This window comes from Trichomonas vaginalis, chromosome IV, assembly GCF_026262505.1.
Source record: "Trichomonas vaginalis G3 chromosome IV, whole genome shotgun sequence".
In the NCBI taxonomy this organism is placed as follows: domain Eukaryota; phylum Parabasalia; order Trichomonadida; family Trichomonadidae; genus Trichomonas; species Trichomonas vaginalis.
This window is the reverse complement of record NC_067206.1, coordinates 10,217,285-10,238,078: the sequence shown is the minus strand read 5'-3', so window position 1 is coordinate 10,238,078 and position 20,794 is coordinate 10,217,285. Positions and strand designations below refer to the sequence as shown.

The following is a 20,794-nucleotide window of genomic DNA, read 5'->3' as shown; positions in this document are numbered from 1 at the left end:
AACATTAGATTCCTTCCAGCGTTTGCTGGTAACTTACAACTTAAGGTTAAGTTCAGTATTGCTGGTATGGTTTGGACACCATTAAGTTATCAGGATATTCTACCATTACCGAACATGCAAGCCAATGTTACAAGCTATATTCCAATCACTAATCACTTCACTCCTATCTATGAAGGTATCAAAGTTATTGATACTGTAACTTGGAATGCCGATAAGAGTACGATATCATTTGGTACCAAGTTTATTAAGTTCACTAAGAAGAATGCAAACTTCTTTGAAATGATTACATACTGTAACTCATTCTCTTTGGACCCTAACATCTATAGTGATTTGGTGACAAGATATTCGGCAAAGACTCTAAACTTCCCAATCAAAAGAATTGACTGCATTACTATGGATGGTTCAATGGCTAAAGGTGAAGGAACTCCTTGTACATTCACGGCAGCATTTACTCCATTATATGTGAACACCATTTATACACTATTTAAGAAAACACCTAATTATAACACTACCTATGAAAATCCATTGTTTGAACAAATTCAATTGAACTGTGGAGCATATGGTAACATACCCGCTGAGGCTCAAGCATCTAATGATCCAATCTTCTATGAGATGCAGGCAAATGCCACTAACAATAATAACGATACTGTTGGCTTCAACTATGATGTCATGAGGTCTATCACAACCACATCAGTCCCTCAATTTGGAATCGAGTCAAATGACTTAGGTCATTACTTATGTGGATTCCCTTGCGAAACTGATTATACATTCCAACAGGGTCAGTTATCTAATTCACCTATTACATATAAGCTTACAGTTAAGCCAACAGCAGAGTCTATTAAATATACTGAGAAACCAGTGTTATGCTTCTTACGTCACGTTTGCCTCTCCATACAGATTAAACAGGTGGGACCACCTATCGTACTTCTCGACGATTATGATTTATCAGCCCCTGCTAGTGAATAAAGGTTAGTTTACATATGAACGTTTATTTTTACACATATATGCGTACATATGCGCGCCCGTATGGTGTCAGTTTTCTGTCACTTTTTTCATTGTGTCGGTGCCTGTAGCTGTAGGCTACAGGCGACGCACAATGTATACTGTACTGGTGTCAATTAATTAAAACAATTTTAATAGTTATTTATTTAGTGCGAATAAGTGCAAACTCATAAATGAATAACTTAATAGTAGAAATGAATTATCTGATATAAATCTCACATTTTGTCCATCAGAAATACTTTAATTGCATACGCATAACTATTAGTAATACGTCTGGAGTGTCAATTAATAACAATCCCACAACAAGTAAAATTCAGATTTTTATTAAACTTATTTTTTCCTAAAAGTTTTCTCAAATTACTATATATACATATGTGGATAAAATAATAGTAATATTGTAAAAAATTAGATAATTTTTTTTATTTGAGAACCTCTCAAAAGTTCATTCAATTTATCAATTGTTTCAGTTTGATGTATATTCATTTCTGGAGCCTAAAACTTTAGCAATCATGACAATATCATATTCTCTTTCTAACTACGCAATGTAAGGGTATCCTTAAAAAATGAAATGATGCAAAATTTACGAAAACCGTTCGAAAATTGAATCAAAAATGAAAAGTAATACTTAAATGAGGAATTCTTTGAGATATTGGTCTTAGATTGAATGTAGCGTTATTCTTATATAGAATATATATTCATATCATCGGAAATATGATAAAAAGCATATAATAAATGTCAAAAAAGTGAACAAATAAGCAAAGATATTTTTTAAAAAACAATGAAAAGTAATACTTAAATGAGGAATTCTTTGAGATATTGGTCTTAGATTGAATGTAGCGTCACAAAATTCACAAATATAATTTACTATACAATTTTATTCATTTTTTTAAAATGGCTGACGACAGTCTGTATCAACTAACTCAACTAGTCAAGCATAATGATTATTCTTCGGATTCATTAAATCAACTTTATCAATGCATAAGTACAATGACAGAAAGATCAATTGGATGCTTGAATTGGGATAAATTTTTCAAAAAAATCACAGTGACTGATGAAGTTCTTTTACATTTTTTAGCATCCGTTTTAAACATTGAAAAGATATCAGAATGTTTCAAGGATTCTATTTTTTATCACAATATTAATCTTGAAAAATTCAGTAATTTAACTGAAACAGAACAACAAACAATTTTAAATTCCTACAAAGCGGATAAATTTACATATTACATAATGTGCTCACAAATTGTAAAATCAAACTGGAACAATTTATCCCAAACTTTAGTTAATATTGCAAATCAATATTTGCCATTTTTAGATGAAGAAAAGCAAATATATATATTTACTGAAATAACTGGCAATTATCAAAATTTTGAAATTTCAGTTGCAAACTTGTTACTTTTTTATGAAAACAATGAAGAAAAATTAAGCAACTGTTTTAATTTAACATTGTTCCAGCAAATTTATTCCAAAAATGGAATCGAGCAAATGATATTTTTTGCTGCAAATACAATTTGTTGCAATAACACTTCTATCAATTTTTACAATCTCCTTGAAATTGAAGAAATGAATCCATTTGATTTTTTTTATTTCTCAATTCAATATAAAGAGATATTAAATTGCGATGATTTTCCAAAAGTTACAGAAGTAATCACAGGTTTAATCTCAGCTTCAAATATTAATGCTATTATGCGAATTTGCCAAAAAATTTTGGATAAAATTACATTTTATAAATGTAATTATTGCCATATTACCTCAATATGGAATTTTATCACAAATGCAGCAATAATTCTTCCTGATGAAGATTTATTAATCAAATTATTAAAATTCATAGAAAAAAACAGAAAAAGCAACAGATGAATTATTCGAACCGGAGAATGATTTGGGTTTCTATGAATATTTAAATTCGATTTTCTCAGATATTACATCTGCGAGAAATAAGCAATTTCTCTTGGAATTTCTAAATACCCATGAAGATGACTTCACTTATGATCAAACATTGTGAGGTCATTTTTGATCAACAAATTAATTGAAATTCCGATCAAAAAAAAATTCACAAATTGGATCAAAAAAATCGAATCTCAAGTTAAAAATAAAAAATTTCTACATTTTTATCAAATTTAGATTTTTTTTTCAAATCATGCGAATTGATTGAATAATTGGAGAAAGGGACAAACTATCCAGTGTCACTTTTCAAAGGAATAAAAAAAATAATAAAGATGGGGAACAGGACAAATTTGCCACACGGCACTTTTTTTAGAAAATTTAATGGAGCGGAGCGATACTCTGCTGCAGGAGCCCCAAGGCTCCCAATCATTACGAAAGGGAGCCTCAGGGCTCCTGAGAATCCATCAGCAGAGGCCTTTTCATTTGGCCTCTGCTGATCAAAGATTCGGCGAAGCCATTCTTCGTCTCAGGAGTCCCAAGGCTCCCAATCATTACGAAAGGGAGCCTCAGGGCTCCTGAGAATCCATCAGCAGAGGCCTTTTCATTTGGCCTCTGCTGATCAAAGATTCGGCGAAGCCATTCTTCGTCTCAGGAGTCCCAAGGCTCCCAATCATTACGAAAGGGAGCCTCAGGGCTCCTGAGAATCCATCAGCAGAGGCCTTTTCATTTGGCCTCTGCTGATCAAAGATTCGGCGAAGCCATTCTTCGTCTCAGGAGTCCCAAGGCTCCCAATCATTACGAAAGGGAGCCTCAGGGCTCCTGAGAATCCATCAGCAGAGGCCTTTTCATTTGGCCTCTGCTGATCAAAGATTCGGCGAAGCCATTCTTCGTCTCAGTATTGAGCATTCACTCTTGGAACCTTGGAGCTCTTGTGTAGTGCATGAAAACTCCAAGATTCTAGCATAAAACATATATCATAGACATAATTTCTTCAAATATAATTTAAGGTTATTTTAAAAAATTAGAAAAGCGTAATTTAAGGTTATTGAAAAAGTGACACCTGGCAAATTTGTCCCGCACTCGAATAATTGCATATTTTATCCCATGCATCTAGAAGTATGTGTAATATTTTTGCTTTCATCAAGAAATTGTCGAATTTGATCTTAATTTTTTTTGAAAAATATACTTTTAGAAAAAGAAATAGTGATTGAATAGCTGCCCATGCTGTAAAAGGGTTATTTTTACAAGTAAAAAAATTGTTATTTTTCGAGCAAGTCGAGGCTTTTTTACCATCTTATTTTTGAAAAATTTACGAAAAATTATATCTGAAAAAACACTTCATTTTGATATCTTACAATGATAAAATACCAATGTTGCTGGGATATAATAGCTACACCTGGACATCTACTACATTAATGCGTATGACAGGTAAAGTTGATTTCAAAAATATAGCCTGGAAAGATTACAATAAATCAACGATAATTCAAAAAAATTTCTTATAAGTTAACATAATAAAAATTTAATTTTTATATTGCTTGTATTATACTTAAGTATATAATATATTTAAATCTTAGAATGAAAATTCGGGACGCCCTAGCTATTCAATTTTCCCTTAGGACGCCCATAAACCTCTCAAAAATGTGATGTAAATATCACAATTTTGAGAAATTTACACTAGGACGCCTTAGGACGCCAACCCCCTTTTTTACCATTTATTTGCATAGTTCTTATTTTTACCGAAAATCAAAGAGATTGGTTCATCAAAGTAATGAATTTTCTATACAAATGGAATGTGACTGCTACATTTAGAGCAGGCCTTGATACATCTCAAGAATTATATCTCGAGAGCAATAAAAATCTCTCGAAACAATGGACTTAAATACTATTAAAGCTGTCCCATAGATCAAGTAATAGATGTTTTTGCCCATCGTCAAATATAATTTGCATTTTCTAATGCCAATTGATTGAATACGATCTTAATTGTTCGACAGTGATTGCTCATAGTTTTTATCTGCTTTCTAAGCATCAGAATGAAAATATTAGAAATTTTATTAAAAAAAATCGACTATAAATGGAGAAATACTACGAATAACATACAAATTTTACTTATTTAATATATTGAGACAAAATATTATCTGCAATTTGTTCATCATAGCCAGTTGCTAGATAAACATCTCTAATAGTTTCAACTATTCCATATTTCTTAAAAAGTCGTGTTAATTCGGCTTGTTCTCTAGTAGAAAGCTGTTCCAGCCATTCTTTCGGAATCCGATTAATTTGTGACGGATTTTGATTGTTTGAATTTGGTTTCAATGCATTATTCGATTTTGATGACTCTAAGCTTCCATCACCAAGTGAATCTTCGTCTATTAGCAAGCACGCGTCAACAAAATTGTAATTTGCTAGCCTAAGAGCGCGTACTGCAGTTTCCTGTGAAACACCAATTTCTAGAACGTTTTCAACAAGCTCTTGCATATTTGGTGGATCATCATATAATTTATTTTCATCATAATGAAAGTTATTCTCATCATTATGGTTAGGAAACATCTGGTTGTAATAATATGTAGTTCTCGGTGGTAATAATACTCTATTATCTTTCATATCTTCCTCATCACTATCAGAATCAGAATGTTTGTCATTCTTAGATGCAGGATCCATTATAATGCATTCGTTTATAGATAAATATATTTCCGAAATTGTTGTTTTTTTCATCTACTTCGATTTCTGAATCAAAATTTAAAGTAAATTCGGAGCGTTGGATGTTAAATTCGTTCACTATGATGTCTTCGATATCTTTAATTGTTTCATCTCCTCTCACCTCCAAAACATAAGTTTTAGATTCTGAGAGGAGATAAATCAACATTTTTTTAGGAAAAATTGCCAGGATTTTTTGTGTTTATAATCGATTGGCAAATCTAGAGTATATACCTTTTATAATAGATATAGATTTTGTAAATTTTTGTAAATTTTGTAAAACAATGCTAAAGCATCATCATCTTCTTCAGCAGGATAACTTAAAATTACAAGAGCAGAATAGGTATCTTGAACTTCTTGTTAAAGATGCCGAAGAAAAAGTTAAAGAAATCTCAAGTACACTGCAGAAAGGACTTGTTAATGTTATGCCTTCTGTAACTGTATGCAATGATCTTCTCGAAATATCAAAAGACAATAGAGAAGTTCATCCAACAACAGGATTTGCTTCAGCAGGCTCTGTAGTTCTTGATGCTCCAGCTCTTTGTCTTGAAGATGGATATTTTATAGCTGCTGGCCAACTAAATGGCGCAATTTCTTTGTGGTCAGCTGAGCAACCAGAAAATGACTCAGATACAACTTCAAAGCAAAAAAATCGAAATTCATCAGGTACATTATACCGATTTTCAACAGAAAAATCAAGCAGCGATGCAGAAGAGAAAAATCCTCTTACAAAGCAATCTACACCATTAGTAGGTCACAGAGGACCAGTTACTTCTGTCAAATGGATTGATTCATCCAATCTATCTTCTGTTTCATTAGACTCGACACTAAAGATCTGGGATATAACTACAGCCAAATATAACTCTATTGCTCTAGAATGTCCTTCTGTTTCCCACACAATTGTAGATAATTGTTTTGCCATTGCTTCCTGCACGAACATAATTTTCTTCTCCGACCCAAGAGAGCCTACAGTTCAGTCGATCGATAATTACGACATTGTTACAACGATTGCTAAAACAAATCTCGGATTGTTGATCGGAACAGAAAACGGAAAGATACTTGTTATAGATCCAAGAATGTGGAAACCCTACCAGTCAATACAACTTTCACAAGCAGAATTAGCAATTTCGAAAATCTCTGGAACTAGCGAAATTACAGTTACTTCCTTTGATGGCATTGTTCGCACTATTGGAAATGAGCTTCCTCTGTTCGTTGACAAAGAGTTTGTTCGTGCTCCAATCATGGGATCAATAATTGGCTCTTGCTGCGTCTCAATTTCGTCTAAAAACGATTTTATTGTATCAGGATCAACAGATGGTCGCGCTATCGTATGGCCAAAGAATGGTCCTTCTCAGAATTTGCAACATAAGGGATCAATTGTTTACGACTGCGTAAATGTTGGTAAATTTGTTGGCTCATTTATCACATGTGATAATGCTTCAATGCTTACTATGTGGGCATGTTCATTTAATGAGATGATCAAATAATTATATTTTATTTGCTGTTTTTTAAAGTTTTATTCTAAAATATCTTTGTTTCCTTACTAAATATTATCTATCTTTTCTATTTCCAATAATACGACTTTCCCAACAATAGAATGCGAAAATCTCAGAACAAAACAGCATAAACCATATTCAACATGTGAAGCTGAAATATGTTGAAATTAGTTTCTATATATATTCATATTATATAAAGATCTCAGGAAAAAATTCTAAATAAAATCAAAAGAATGTTATAAAACAGATAGACAACATTTTAGAATAGAACATATACGTATAATTTTTACATCACAAATTTAATTCTTTTGCCTTTTTCTTTAATTCTTCGTCAAGATAAGCAGATTTTTCTTTTGTTTCCATTTTTGCCCAAGCAGCAGTTGCCTCTTCAGTAGCTCTGCCACCATAATGTTTTTTACAGAATATTCGAAACCCTAGTTGATCTTGAATTAAAAATCTGACATTTTGGTAGCATCTATCTATATTCTGACTCAAATTATCTAGTTCATATATAAGATTTGTAAATTCGCTTGTTCTAGCAATGTAATATAATTTTCTTTTTTCTTTTTCTGTTTCTGACGGCAAATAAGATTCTTTTCTTAGTATATTATGCCTCACTAAGAATCTGAAATTCATTTCGGTCTCTAATTGGAAGTATTCATACATTTGCCGTTTAAATCTTTCGTCGGAAAGAGCAAGAAACTCCCCCTATAATCCTTTGTATAGTGTTTAAATGCTTCTTACATTTGTGTATCTGTGAGTCCATAAATATAAGGGGGTGAAAGCATCTATATTGAAGTAAAAATCGGAGTAGTCAGGGATTCCTCTCTGAATTTGTGATTTTTTTTTTAAAGAACAAGTAGGAGGATTATCAAGGTATATTGAAATCATTAAATCTATCTTAAGGGTGCACACGAGAGGATCATGTAAACTTCAGAATTTAGAACCTTATTTTTAGGCATTATCTTGGCTACCTATTTAGGCTCGAAAAGCAAAAAATATCAAAAAATACAACTTGACTCCATTATGACCCTTTCATGGAGGTAGTTTTTCTCCGCTAGTATTTTCCCTTTGAATCTCTTTACAATTCGAAATCAAATTCAAACCTCAGTAGAAGAAAGGAAGAATCGACTTATTACGGTTGTAATACGAATAAATACATATATTTAATTATTTTTATTTACATAATAATTGTTTGAAGCTCATATTCCATCAAATTTTTAAATAAAAACATTAAAATGTTGAAAATGTTCATATATTTTAATAGGGTTTTGGCACTTTATTGAGGAATTACTACATACATAGTCGAACTGAACTTGATATTTTGAAATTTAAATTATTTATCAAAATTAAAATTTAACTTGAAATTTATAATTATTTAAAAAAAAAAAAGGTAGTGGGGCTTCCAGGCGCGTTGCGCCCTCTAGCCCCGGAGAAACTAGAGGAGGAATGATACAAAGACCAGATGAAAAAAATAAAAATATTACAATAAAATTAAATTTTTAGTCTTAAATTGTTTTTTTTATTCGGTATATTCTGAATCTTGAATGTCTTGGAAATTTTCTTCTTCTTCGCTCTCTGAGGTGAGGATTTCTTCGACTTCTTCTTCGCTCTCTGAGGTGAGGATTTCTTCGACTTCTTCTTCGCCATTGGGAGCAACAAATCCTGCGATGAAAACTTTGTATATACCTTCTTGAGGAGTCTCTATGATGAAAGTCGTATTGTTGAGGAAATGGAACTCGACATCTTGAACAAATTGGCAACTGCTGTGTGTGAATTTTGCAATTGTGAGAGGCTTTCCTTTATAGCCCTTGGGAAAGCTTGAGATAGTTACTGTTCCTCCATATGGAACTCTGGCAGGAATATCTAAAGCAACAGTTGTTATAACGTGGAAATTGTCTAAGAATTGAGGCATAGGTTCAATGCAGTATAGTCGTTTTGACTGGTTGTCTTTTGTGTAGAAATATAAATAGAATGACCTTTCACCATGTTCATTCAATTCTTCCAAATAATTGTATGAATTTGGATATAAACGGACAAATTCAGCAATTTTAACTTCTTGTAAATGCTTCTGCAAGTTCTTTGGAAACAAGTGAATGAACTGGTCAATAGCTTGCAACGCTATGAGATTGGCAGTAACGGTAAATATGAAGCAAACATGTCAACAAGTACGCCAGGGTCTTTGATTTCGTTTTCAGAGGCTGAATGGCATCCATGACAGCTTGAAACATCTCGTTATAATCTCGATTGTCTTCTGAACCCCACTGTTTCATTTAACTATCTAACAATTCTAAACCTTTTCTTTGCGTATTTTCTACGAACTTTCTCTGAAAGAGGAGTGTCGCTATCTTGTGTTGTCTTGAATTTGAGACTTAAATTGTTTGCTAAAGGCGAGATATCGTGTTTGCGACCTAGTGTCATTGCAGAATGTTCGATTGGATGTGTTTCTGTATTTTCGGGTGGTTGTGTTTTCTGTATGTTCGATTGGAGTCTGATTGTATGAACTTCTTCTGAAATGCTTCTGTTCCGATAGTTGTTGTTGCCTGACCTGTTGGCTGAGCTGTTTCTTTGTGCAAATGCATATTTCCAACATTTGTTTGCAATTGTATGAGAAGTTTTTTGGTATTATAGGAGGTCGTAAGGGTTTTGAGAATGGTGAGACATAAGTTGTAGGAACTTTAACTGCGACATTTTTTCTTCCTTCCATTATGAAAAATGAACTGTTTTTTTTCGGACCACTCATAGAAAAGTTTGAAATAAACGGTTTTTGTCAACAGTAACCCCCTCTATTTTTTTATTTTATTTAATAGTTACCGTTGGCAAACCGTTCCATCTCAAATATTGAATGAACTATAAACGTTTTTTTTTTCTATATATACTTTTTTGTCCAACGTAAAACTTTTTACACAACGGTTTTTGAGAGTCGTCGCCGTTGACTTTTTTGTAGAGCACTCAAAAATAGTATAACTTTGTCCGGACAAGTAAAGGTCTATCGTCGCTACAGGAAAAGTTACAGGCGTTCCAAGGAAGTATACTTTGAGAAGCCTTTTCTCCTTATAGAATGAGAAGGACGGTTATTTTACAAAACTGACACTTTGACCGAGTAGTTTTTTGTGCTGAACAAAAGTGTTATATAAACATCTGTCAAAAACGCTTTTTAACTTCACTTAAAATGCCACGTAAGCTACGTAAAATATACGTAAGAGGAAGGGGCATTGAAACATCCAATAGTAAAAACTGACACCACAACAACAGTTGCAACAACAAATGATGAATGACCCCACTATGTTGCAACAAATGTCAAGCAACCCTATGCTTTTAAACCGAGTTTATTGGTGCACAGAGTGGAGGTTTAAGAGCGGCACTTTTAGCGAAAATGGCAGGCTATGGTGGAGCTGCAGACGGAACAGCTTATAACCCTCAAAGTCAAATGAATTTGAGTTCACTCAAAATCAAATAACAGATGTCAAAAAGTCAAACTAACATACAGAAACAAATAAGAAAACGAAAAGAAAACTAGAATATGACAGAACACACAAAGAAACTCAATGAGTTAAACGTAGAGAAAAAGAAGAAAGAAGAACAACTGAAAAGAACTAAGTACAGAGGAATATGCGAAAAAAGTGTCAGAAAAAGCAGCAGAAGTAGCAAAAATGGAACAAGATGTTATAAATTTGAAAAACCATACTACTCAATATAAAGTACTGAAAGATGAAGAGATAAAACAAAAAGCCCTGAAGACATATATGGATAGCGATGAGTATAAAAAGAAGTTGAAGCAAATGTAAAGGCAGAAAAACTTTTACAGTTGCAAAACCAAACCGTACAGTATGAAAACTTAGCACAAGAAAGTAAAAATAACGACGCAGCCATGCAAAAGGCAATGAAAAGCGCAGATATTATAAAAGCTAATAATGACTGGTTAGATGCCCAAGCCAACGCTAAAGCAGCCCAACTTATAGGGTCAATAAGGACAAAAATACAAGCGGATGAAGACAGTTCAAATGAAGCTTTAATGAATGCTGACTTTAAGAATGCCTTCGAAGCTCTTCATAGTAAGGTGAAACTAGTGAACGACTTCTCATCTGGAAAGAAACTGAAGTCTGAAGGTTTCGACAAAGAGTTAAGAGAAGTAGCACAAAATATGACGAAAATAACAGATGCAGCAACGAGACAGGCAGTTCAAAGTGCCTATGACGCCGTTAGAGCAACTGTTGTGGAAAGTCAAGAAAAAGAGTTACAACAGACCAAAACAGACCTAGTAAATGCTTTCTTAAGAACGAAAAGTCAGGTAGGACATTATGCTGCAGATGGAACATATGTGCCAGCTGGTGGAACTTATATACTAGCTAGTGGAACTTATATACCACCAAACCCTCCAAGAGAAGCACCTGCACCAGGACTACCTAAAACATTTACATCGTCACATGGACACAGACACAGGCATGCACCAAAACCAACACAACAACCAACAGTTCAAAATCCAGCACCACAACAACAACCAACAGTTCAAAATCCAGCACCCCAACAACAACCAACAGTTCAAAATCCAGCACCACAACAACCACAAACAGAGCAAGGACATAAAAGAAGTAGAGAACAAGGAAACCAAGAATTCTTAAAAATGCTTAAGGAAGATTATGGTTACCCAGATACTCTTGACTTTAGTGACAGATATAAAGAAGCTATTAAAAAGTTCAAGGAAGGAAATACTGACCCGAACCTATTTAGCTTTATGGTTCAGCACCAAATGGGATATAATTTCAAACCTGGAAAATACAAGCTCGCTAAGGGATATGATTTAATAGCATATCATCCAAATGACATGGATGAATTTACTCCGAGATATTTGATGTCAGAGCTAAATGATAATTCAACTCTCTTCATGAAACGCGTAAAAAATAGAGACGGAACGAAAGAAGAAAGGTTTATGAGTCCGGATGACTTAGATAGGGAACTTTTTAAAAACGGTCTCGGAATATATGAAATGCCACCAGATGAGGTACAAGAAACTCAACAGGAAGAAGTTCAGATACAACCAGACATGGAAGAAATAGTTCAGCAACAACAGCTAGAAGAGCCTGAAGGAAACGAACAAGTCCCTCCTTTGGAAACTAACTTCACAGAACTAGATGAAGATTTGGAACAGCCGAAAAATCTTGACCCTCAACAAGATTATGAGGAGAATATGGAATCTTTCCAAGCGTCTAAGAAAAATTCGGCTGACAGAGTAGAAGAATATCGAAAAATGTTCACCGACATACAAAAGACTCCAACATCAGATGAAAATATTCAGCATAGAATGGAAGTACTGAAAGAAAATGTACGCAAATACAATAATCCTTTTTACTTACGACCATATAACGTTCAATCTTTGGCTGAACTCGGTGAAAATAAAAGGTTAAATTTCAACAAAACATATAGAAATGAAACATTGTTTAAAGTTCATTCAGAACCTAACCAATATGGAAACAAACCTACTTTTGTTTCTGCAGACTATGGAACTACAATGAGATGGGGTCATAAAGCTAATCCGGATAGGTGGTTCATAAACTTACAACCACAATTCCAAGAAGTTGTAGACGCAATGGAAGTGAATGGTGAACCAGATATAGCTGGTATTTTCAGCGCGGCTTTAATGCCATTGAAAGATATGAAAGATGCAGATATTTTGGACCAGTATGAAATGAACATGGCTGATGGAAATATAACACCTGACGTTCTAGAACATTTATCTCAAAGAACTACACAGAACCATAGAGATGGTATATTTGGTGAAGAGTTTAGAAAGAAAGTTAGGGAGAGAGAAGGAAGAGAACCTATTGTACATGACCTTGCAAACGAAAGTTTGCAAAATGTCATAAAAACTTACTTTGCAGACAATGAACCGAGAAGGGATGAATATTTAAGAAAACTCAAATGGACAGTACCAAATGAAATGTTAGTATTGAAAAACATGTTCCTTGACAAAATAAAACCAACTACAGAAATAAATGACGCAAGACTGAAACATTGGGTAAAAGCTTTCCCATTCACAAAAGATATTATTGGTAACATGGAAAGAAAACCAGAATGGCTACAAAAACATATATTTGGAAACGAGCTTATTCCATATGGACAAGCTCTGTTTGAAGAGCTTGAACCGGAAACTCAGGAAAGAGTCATGCAAACAATACGCGAAGACTCAAATACAAACTATGACAAAATCTTTCTAGGATATAGGTTACCTGAGATGGGCGACCAGAGCCCAAAGGCAAAAAGGACATGGGAAATTTACAACATACTAGGTGAACATGAGGCAAAGATGCAACAACTTGAAGCAGAGGGCAAGTTACCAAAAGCGACACCAAAGAAGAAGAGAAGAGTAGAACAAAGTGAAAGTAGTGAAGAAGTAACTTCATCTAGTGAAAGTAGTGGCAATGAAGGAAAAAGAAGAGTTAAAAACTCAGTCAGGAAGAAAGTAAAGCTTGGTCCGAGTGGGTTCTATTATGACATATAAATCCAACTATTCTATATTTTTACCCATATGAAATGTACGCCGCTCAGAATATAACGCCAACAGTTTTGGATGCCATGAACGGAAATGTTTCCGAATGGTATAACGAATGCGACAATGCCATTAGAAGGTCAGAAATAGTTCCTGGAACTTACGAATATACAACTGCTGTTTCTTATGGAAACGTAGGTGAGTTTGGAGAAGGTTCTTCAACAACAGTAGATATTGCTTGCGACAGGTTTCATATTATTTCTATTGACAACTCATTCTTATACGTGGAACAAGACATTGAAATAAAACCTTCTGCCAAGTTGTCTGACAAGAAAGGTTGCAATGGAATTTTCTATGTCGGATACCAATATGCTCCAGAAGTTTTCATGGGATATAAGATATATTCTAACTCTGACTTAGTTCAAACAGTAACATGGGCAAACTATGAATGGTTCGCTTTGAGAAACTCAGTACAACCACAAGCTAGAGAACAAACAGACCAGTATGCAAATATTGAGAAAATAAGAAGACTTGACCCTAACGTTCCAGGAGTTTATGTTAACCTTTCTGGTTCAGATGGAAATGCTGCCACTAAAGTAAAACTGAAACTTAGAGTTCCTTTGTCATCTTTCCTCATCTTCAGGTTTTTAAGATACTTGCCAAACTGGGCAGGAAAAATTTCTATCGAACTTACTCCAAGCAAAAATAACTTAGTCATTGCACCAACACAAGACCCATTCACTCTTACAGACGTAAAGGGAACAAATAAAACGTCATTCGCCGAATTTTGCAAAGACAAAGTTGACTTAGACTTTGGTTTCTCAAACTTCAACAATGAAGTAAACTATTATTTCAATGCTGCTGGAGATGCTTGGGACCCAGTTAAGTTCACATGCGAAAAATTTGAATGCAAGAGAATAGAAAGCAGACTTGCAGTCTATATGTTGGACCCAGATATTTCAAATGCTTTAGCTGCCAAATATATTGCAGTTCCACTTATGTTCCCTATACACCAAATATCTGTCAAAGACTTTGCAGGTGAAGTTGGAAACCAAAGTGCTGACCCAGGTGCAAGAACAGATATTGCTTTAACAACTGCAATGAAACATGCAGATACTATGTTTGTACTGTTCAGACGAACTATAAATGACTATTCTTGTTTCTACAACCCTGGTATTAAATATCATATAAACATAGATGGCAAATATATCCAAGAGAAGAATATTCTACAGTTGAGGATATGAGGTCATACAACTTGACATTAGATGCTATGAACTTTAACAACAACTTCACAACAACCATTAACCCTGAAATGCAAAGTTCTATTATGCCATATGTGAAAGTATGGACTCATACAGGAGGTCAAAAAACTCAATATACAAATGGAGACCGTTCAAACTTTTGGCTTGGCATTCCATTTGCTGACTCAGAAGACTTTATGGGTGGTATTTCAACTGTTGGTACAGTAAATACAATATACTGGTGACAGAGACGGTCCAGATGAATTGAAAGCAAAGAAGTTTACAAAACCAATAGCACTTTTCACGGAAGATGCTCTTTTGAAGATTCGTTCGATGAAACCTGCTGGGGCTCCTCAGATTGGCATAACGACAGCTTCCATCGAGCAGATTTTGGCAGCAGGTCAGTAAGTTGTTCTTGAACTGACTTCTCTCCGTCAAATATTGACAGTACGCCAGTTTTGACATAATATTGTATTATAAACTTTCCTTTAGAATATCTGTAAGTTTTGAAGTTATATTTTTGTCTGCTTCAAGAACTTTCACCATTTCAGTTATACCAACTTTCTTTGCTTTATGAAAATATTTAGGTTCAGCAAAGACTGCTATTCTATAACATTTTCCATTGTTTGTGTAAAGAACTATTCTGTCAATGTATTGTATTGTTTGTGAGTATAAACTTTGTTCTGCTTCAATTCAATAAGATATCCGAATACGTCCATCTTTTTATTCTAAGTAAAATGTCATTTCCGAAAAATAGAAGCGTAAGTGTTTCAAAAGGTTTAATGGCGGTGGCAGATGTGAAGTTAAATTCACCAACTCAAACAAACAGTCAAAGTGTTATTGTCAATGTCAAAGACAGAGATGTTGAAGTGGGGAAACCATACGAAGACGAAGATGGTATAACAATTGTTCCTGTAAAAGAACCAACATATCCTGAAGTTAGCAGAGACTTAAGTTCTGTTGCAGATATTCGAAACGACTACCAACAACTGAAAGACAAACTTCAAACTCAGGAGAAGATTTGTCAAGCTTTAAGTATAATGTTAAACTTGGTCGAACACAACCCTGTAAAAGTGAACTCATATGTCATTGCACCTCATGAAGTTTTGAAAGAACTATTGAAACTTTTGACAGAGGCAGACGATATAAACATCAAAGAAATAGAACCCGACATTGTTGCTGTGGTGTTTCATATAATGTCATTGACAAGATATACGTTATGAAAGGAGGTGAAACGTTGAACTTAAAATATAGTTTCCCAGACGTTATAAAAATATTTGACGACCACAACATTTCATTAAATTTATTTGCTAAGTAAATGGCAGAAGACATAATGGTTTATACTATTACGACTAAAAACCCTGAGTCATATAATTCTATAACAACAAACTTACAAAGTCCTCAGGACGATATTGTAAACTAACCTTAAACACAATGACGACTAAAGCCTGTTTTGCTCTTTTGACACCAGAAGACTTTATTGTTGTGAATGGTAAAAATACTCCTTTGAAGATACTTACTCAGATATACCACCAACAGGTTTTGTTGACTTATTTAATACTTTAAGTACGGGTGTAACATGTGCTGCAACTAGAGCAGGTTTCATTATGTTTGGATGTCCGACTGAGTTTACTATAATGACTAAATAAGGGTGTCCAAAGGTGTGTTTTAGCACAAACCTGAATACTGCGAATAGAAATAAACAAGTTACATATATATAAAGTTTATTTAAATATAATCACCATTGGATTCAATCACAGCGTTCGCAGCGATCGATTCCAGGCTTGGAAAAGACACGCTTTAAATCATCATGAGAAAATTGCTCAAATTGCTCTCTTACAAAATTTTCAAGATCATCTGGACTCGCGAATTCGCGTCCTTCAGCTCTCTTTTTTAGCGTGCCCGAATAAATAAAAGTCAGAGGGTGCAAATCAGGTGAATAAATTGGGTTTGGAACACCTTTGACATTGTTTTCCACCAAGTAATTCATTACCCTTATGACTTTTGTGAACTCTTGAATTATCAAAATGAATTGCAAACTTTTGTTTTTGTTGTTGGATTTCTCAAACTCATCAGAATTGATAATTTGAGTAAGAACATTGTCAATTAGATACTGAGCATTCATCGTATTAGGTTTTTGAAGAAATATCATTGCAATGATGCCATTCACGCCCCAAAAAACCGACAACATCATCATTGGTGTGTCAATTTTTTTCTTCGGGAATGTTTGTGGATTTTCATCCTTCGGGATCCACATGATTTGGCTTCTGTTGCATATTGAAACCAAGACTCGTCCCTGTTACTAAAAAGCGAAACTTCTTGGATTGATACGCACCCAATATAGAGAGGAGCTCTTTCGAAGCTTGGACTCTAGATTTTTTTTGAACTGAATTAAGGTTGTGCGGAACCAACGTGTATACGCTAGTTTGTAGTTCAAATAATTGTGCAGATAATAACTGACTGTTGTACGTGGTATCTTTGTCATCTCCTCTATCTTCTGAGTGATGCTCTTGGGTCTTCATCTAGCGCTTGAAGAATTGCTTTGATTTTTCTTTGATCCGGCGAATTTTTTGTCAATTTTTTATGATGGGCGCTTTTTGTTCATGAAGTGATACATCCTAAACATGATACGTTACAGTGGAGCTAGGAGCATCCATACCGAAGCATTTTACCAATGTCTCGTAGATTTTTTACAGTCTTTGCATTTTTTTGCAAGAGCGAGGATGTTTTCTTTATGATTCATTAAAAAAATGAAAAAAATCCCGCCAAAATTTCCCGCGAAACCGCCTCTTGTCTCAAAATTCATTTTATATCCCGGCATGGCGCCAAAATACAACTTACTCATCATATACATATATTCATATTTTTTATTATATATTTATAATCAGCATATATCTCCTTTAATAGTCTCATATAGAGCGCTGTGCTAAACGCACCTTTGGACACCCTATACAAAACTTATTTCTGGTTTTTACTACCAACAGTTTCCTATAACAGGAAAAGGTGTCATACAAGGAATGTCTATTCCATTGACATTAAGCACACCAATCTTATATATTGTTTCAAACTTAGGTTCAAAGTGTTATTCGAATGTCGACAGAAACTATTATGACCAAAAGATACTTATGCGTATAAACAATACTTTCTCTGCTGGTTTGCCTATTGTTCATTCGAATGCAGAATTTTCAACCTTAGTGAACTCAAACACTTTGGCAAGTATAACGTTGACATTAGTTGACGCAAACTTTGTTCCTGTAAAACTTTTATGTCCTATGTATTTGTCAATGACGGCAGAAAGTTTCGAATTGGAAGATGCAACCGGTGAAAGTATTGTATTACAAAGAACAACTTCAAACACAAATAGCTCAAGAACAACAAATGCAACAAATGAACAACAAAGTCAAGAATAAAAAAAATAATATTTTTTATTTTTATAAAATGTACAGAATAGATGTTTCAGATTTTTATGACTTCCAAGCATTCAGAAATATGTGTCCATTTCGAGACTATAACAAAGCAGTCGAGAATTTGAAACGTTTAGTCATTTATGTCGACTCTGCCCCAGAATGTTATGTTATGAAAGAATGGGATGTTAGTCTTTACAAAACCTAAAGCGACAATAGTTTCAGAACAAGAATGTAGACAGAAACTTAAAAAACTAAAAGTCGTAACAAGTTGGCATGAAGATGTTAGATGCTTGGGATATCTTATTGTCAAAACTTGAAGATTTTTCAGTTCGTGGTAATAAAGTTTTATACACCATCTCCAAACTTCTATTCTATCTTCAACTGGATATAAATATGAACAAGTAGAATGGAAAGAAATATTATAGAAGCTTGGTTAGACCATGTCAAAGAAATTATATGCATGGAAACGAAAAGGTTTATGAGTAATATCTTAATGTTGGTTTGCAAACATCTTACAACATCCAAGTGCTAAAAATGAAACTGCTCTCATTATAATTGGAAAACAAGGAACAGGTAAGAACACATTCTTTACAGATATCTTGTGCAAACTGTTAGAAGGTTTATTCGAATCCGAATATGACAAACTTAGAAAACATCTGCGGTAAATTTAACTCTTCTATTGAGAAATGAAACTTATAGTTTGCAATGAACTTCAAAGTATAGATACAACAAAAGTTTTGAACTCAGATGCTTTGAAGAGTCTTATAACAGACAAAAGTTGGAGTTGTTTGAAAGAAAGTAAAAGACCAAAGAGTTTGTGAAAATGTTGCAAACTTCATTATGGTTTCAAACAATGCTGTTCCGATGAAGTTAGAAAGTTCTGACAGAAGATATGTAGTTGTCAGAACGTCAGATTCTCATATGCAAGATACAGAATATTTTGACGACTTAGCAGAAACTTTGACATCTGACTTTTACAACCACTTGTTCTCATATTTCATGACATTAGATATTTCTAAGTTCAATCAAAGACAAATTTCCACATACCGAAGAGAGACAAACATTTGTAGAAGCAAACAAGAGTGTATATGAACTGTTTCATAGATGAAACTGACTTTGTGTCATTAGATGAAAGGTCATTGTACGATTCGTATAAACAATATTGTCAAGAATATGGTTTATATGGCAGCGTCTAAACGTAACATTCTTGGCAATGTCAAAAGTCTTTTAGACGTACGAATGGGTGTATATACAAAGAAAAATTTTTCTGAGTAAATTTTAAAAAAAATATTTTTTATCCGAGATAGAAAAGATACGAAATTCATCTCAGTAAACAAGTCATGTCAGGACTTAAAGAAGAACTAGACCCATTCACATATTTGAATGTTATACTTCTACCATTTTGAAAAGTCTTCATTCAGCAAAGTTTGGAACATCGAACAGTTAAGTTTGCTATTGTGACTAAAAATGGTGCGAAATTTGAAGACATTAGACATAGAAGGTTTGTTAACAGTCAAAGAAAGTTTTGACAGAAAGGTTCTCAAACCTTAAAGAAGGCAAAGCATACAAACTTGTTATACCTTATGAACCAAAGAAAGCAGACGACTATGAATATTATGAGTCTAAGATAGTTGAAGTTCAAGGTAAGTTGGGTAAAAGATTTTAGAGTCTAAGCCAGTGGTTTACTCTCTAAAGAGGAAGAGAACTTGACATTGACCCAGAAATGTTCTAAAAATAATATTTTATTTTTTACATGTCAAATTTCTTTTTCTCTGGAATTGGCTCTGGTTCTTTCTTCTCTTCTTCTACTTCTTTCTTTTCTTTTCTCTCTTCTTCTTTTCGGGTGGAGTTAATGTCAAATTTGGCGCAACTATATTTATGTAAAAGTTTCTTTGTCCTTAATAGCTCTTCTATTCTGTTTTCTATTTCATCTTCAAGAACAGCGCATGTGTCTTCTTGCATTCTAAAGAACTTTTGTTGGACTTCATCTTTCCAATCGGCGTCATCTCTGTCAACAAGTCTGTCATTGACAAATTTTAAGACTGCTCTGCTTAATGTTTATGGTTCTTGTCATATTCCCAGAAACAGAACTTTTAGAACAAATTCCCCTTTCTTGTTTAGACACTGTAAAGATTTTATGGTCGACAGATGTTTTGCTGTCAAAAAGCTTGTCTCGAATATAGAATAGCGAAATCGCTAGACATTTTCTAAAAGATAAAAATTTTATATTTTTCTAAAAATATGTTAGAAAAAAAGTTTGCTGACATTGACAAAAAAAATTTGAGAATGTTTTAAATAAGAACAAGAGGAAGTTAGAAAATGCTCAGATAAAGCCTATACATGACAAGTTCTTATTTGCTCAGAATGGTATAAACAGGTCTAATTGCACCACCTGGGTCGGGTAAGACTTTCACTTAATCTTAAAATGGCTGCACAACAACAAGAACTAGATGAGAAGAACCCATTCTATGAGTTAGTTTGTTATTTGTAGTACTTCTGGTCAATTTGACAAACCGTCAATTCGTTTCAAAGATATTATAAAGAAGTCTAAGTAGTATGTATAAAGGATACTGATTGTTTAGATTG

General features: G+C 33.9%; 4 protein-coding genes and 3 pseudogenes across 7 annotated transcripts, besides 14 other annotated features; 2 read left to right on the top strand and 5 right to left on the bottom strand.

The window, feature by feature from the left end:
* Window positions 1–963: part of a mobile genetic element that runs on past the window's edge.
* Window positions 806–1,005: a mobile genetic element.
* A 553-nt stretch (window positions 1,006–1,558) lies between these two features.
* Window positions 1,559–3,158: a mobile genetic element.
* Window positions 3,159–3,218: a mobile genetic element.
* Window positions 3,165–3,190: a mobile genetic element.
* Window positions 3,165–3,190: a terminal%2Cinverted (terminal inverted repeat of MuDR-7_TvMULE4 transposon ID:TVAGG3_0063570).
* Window positions 3,219–3,252: a terminal%2Cinverted (terminal inverted repeat of MuDR-4N1_TV transposon ID:TVAGG3_0063540).
* Window positions 3,219–3,965: a mobile genetic element.
* TVAGG3_0063550 lies at window positions 3,450–3,679 on the bottom strand (annotated as a pseudogene). The gene has a single exon. A coding segment is annotated over exon 1 (230 nt).
* Window positions 3,937–3,965: a terminal%2Cinverted (terminal inverted repeat of MuDR-4N1_TV transposon ID:TVAGG3_0063540).
* Window positions 3,966–4,593: a mobile genetic element.
* Window positions 4,594–4,941: 348 nt separating this feature from the next.
* TVAGG3_0063520 (UBA-like family) lies at window positions 4,942–5,741 on the bottom strand (the record flags this gene model as incomplete). Its single annotated transcript, XM_051221496.1, has 1 exon — window positions 4,990–5,541. One exon carries the CDS (start codon window positions 5,539–5,541, stop codon window positions 4,990–4,992), a length of 552 nt encoding a protein of 183 aa, XP_051106482.1.
* A 120-nt stretch (window positions 5,742–5,861) lies between these two features.
* On the top strand, window positions 5,862–7,064 carry TVAGG3_0063510 (WD40 repeat-like family; the record flags this gene model as incomplete). Its single annotated transcript, XM_001299009.1, has 1 exon — window positions 5,862–7,064. The coding sequence occupies one exon, from the start codon at window positions 5,862–5,864 to the stop codon at window positions 7,062–7,064; it is 1,203 nt and encodes a 400-aa protein (XP_001299010.1).
* Window positions 7,065–7,346: 282 nt separating this feature from the next.
* Window positions 7,347–7,891, bottom strand: TVAGG3_0063500 (uncharacterized protein; the record flags this gene model as incomplete). Its single annotated transcript, XM_001299010.1, has 1 exon — window positions 7,365–7,739. The coding sequence occupies one exon, from the start codon at window positions 7,737–7,739 to the stop codon at window positions 7,365–7,367; it is 375 nt and encodes a 124-aa protein (XP_001299011.1).
* Window positions 7,892–8,580: 689 nt separating this feature from the next.
* Window positions 8,581–9,289, bottom strand: TVAGG3_0063490 (annotated as a pseudogene). The gene has a single exon. A coding segment is annotated over exon 1 (709 nt).
* A 1,799-nt stretch (window positions 9,290–11,088) lies between these two features.
* Window positions 11,089–12,592, top strand: TVAGG3_0063480 (protein of unknown function, DUF4106 family; the record flags this gene model as incomplete). Its single annotated transcript, XM_051221495.1, has 1 exon — window positions 11,089–12,592. A coding segment is annotated over one exon (1,504 nt), but the record flags the coding sequence as incomplete, so codon positions are not given.
* Window positions 12,593–13,658: 1,066 nt separating this feature from the next.
* Window positions 13,659–20,794: part of a mobile genetic element that runs on past the window's edge.
* Window positions 16,450–16,476: a terminal%2Cinverted (terminal inverted repeat of Mariner transposon ID:TVAGG3_0063460).
* Window positions 16,450–17,751: a mobile genetic element.
* Window positions 16,530–17,655, bottom strand: TVAGG3_0063470 (annotated as a pseudogene). Its single transcript has one exon. A coding segment is annotated over exon 1 (1,126 nt).
* Window positions 17,724–17,751: a terminal%2Cinverted (terminal inverted repeat of Mariner transposon ID:TVAGG3_0063460).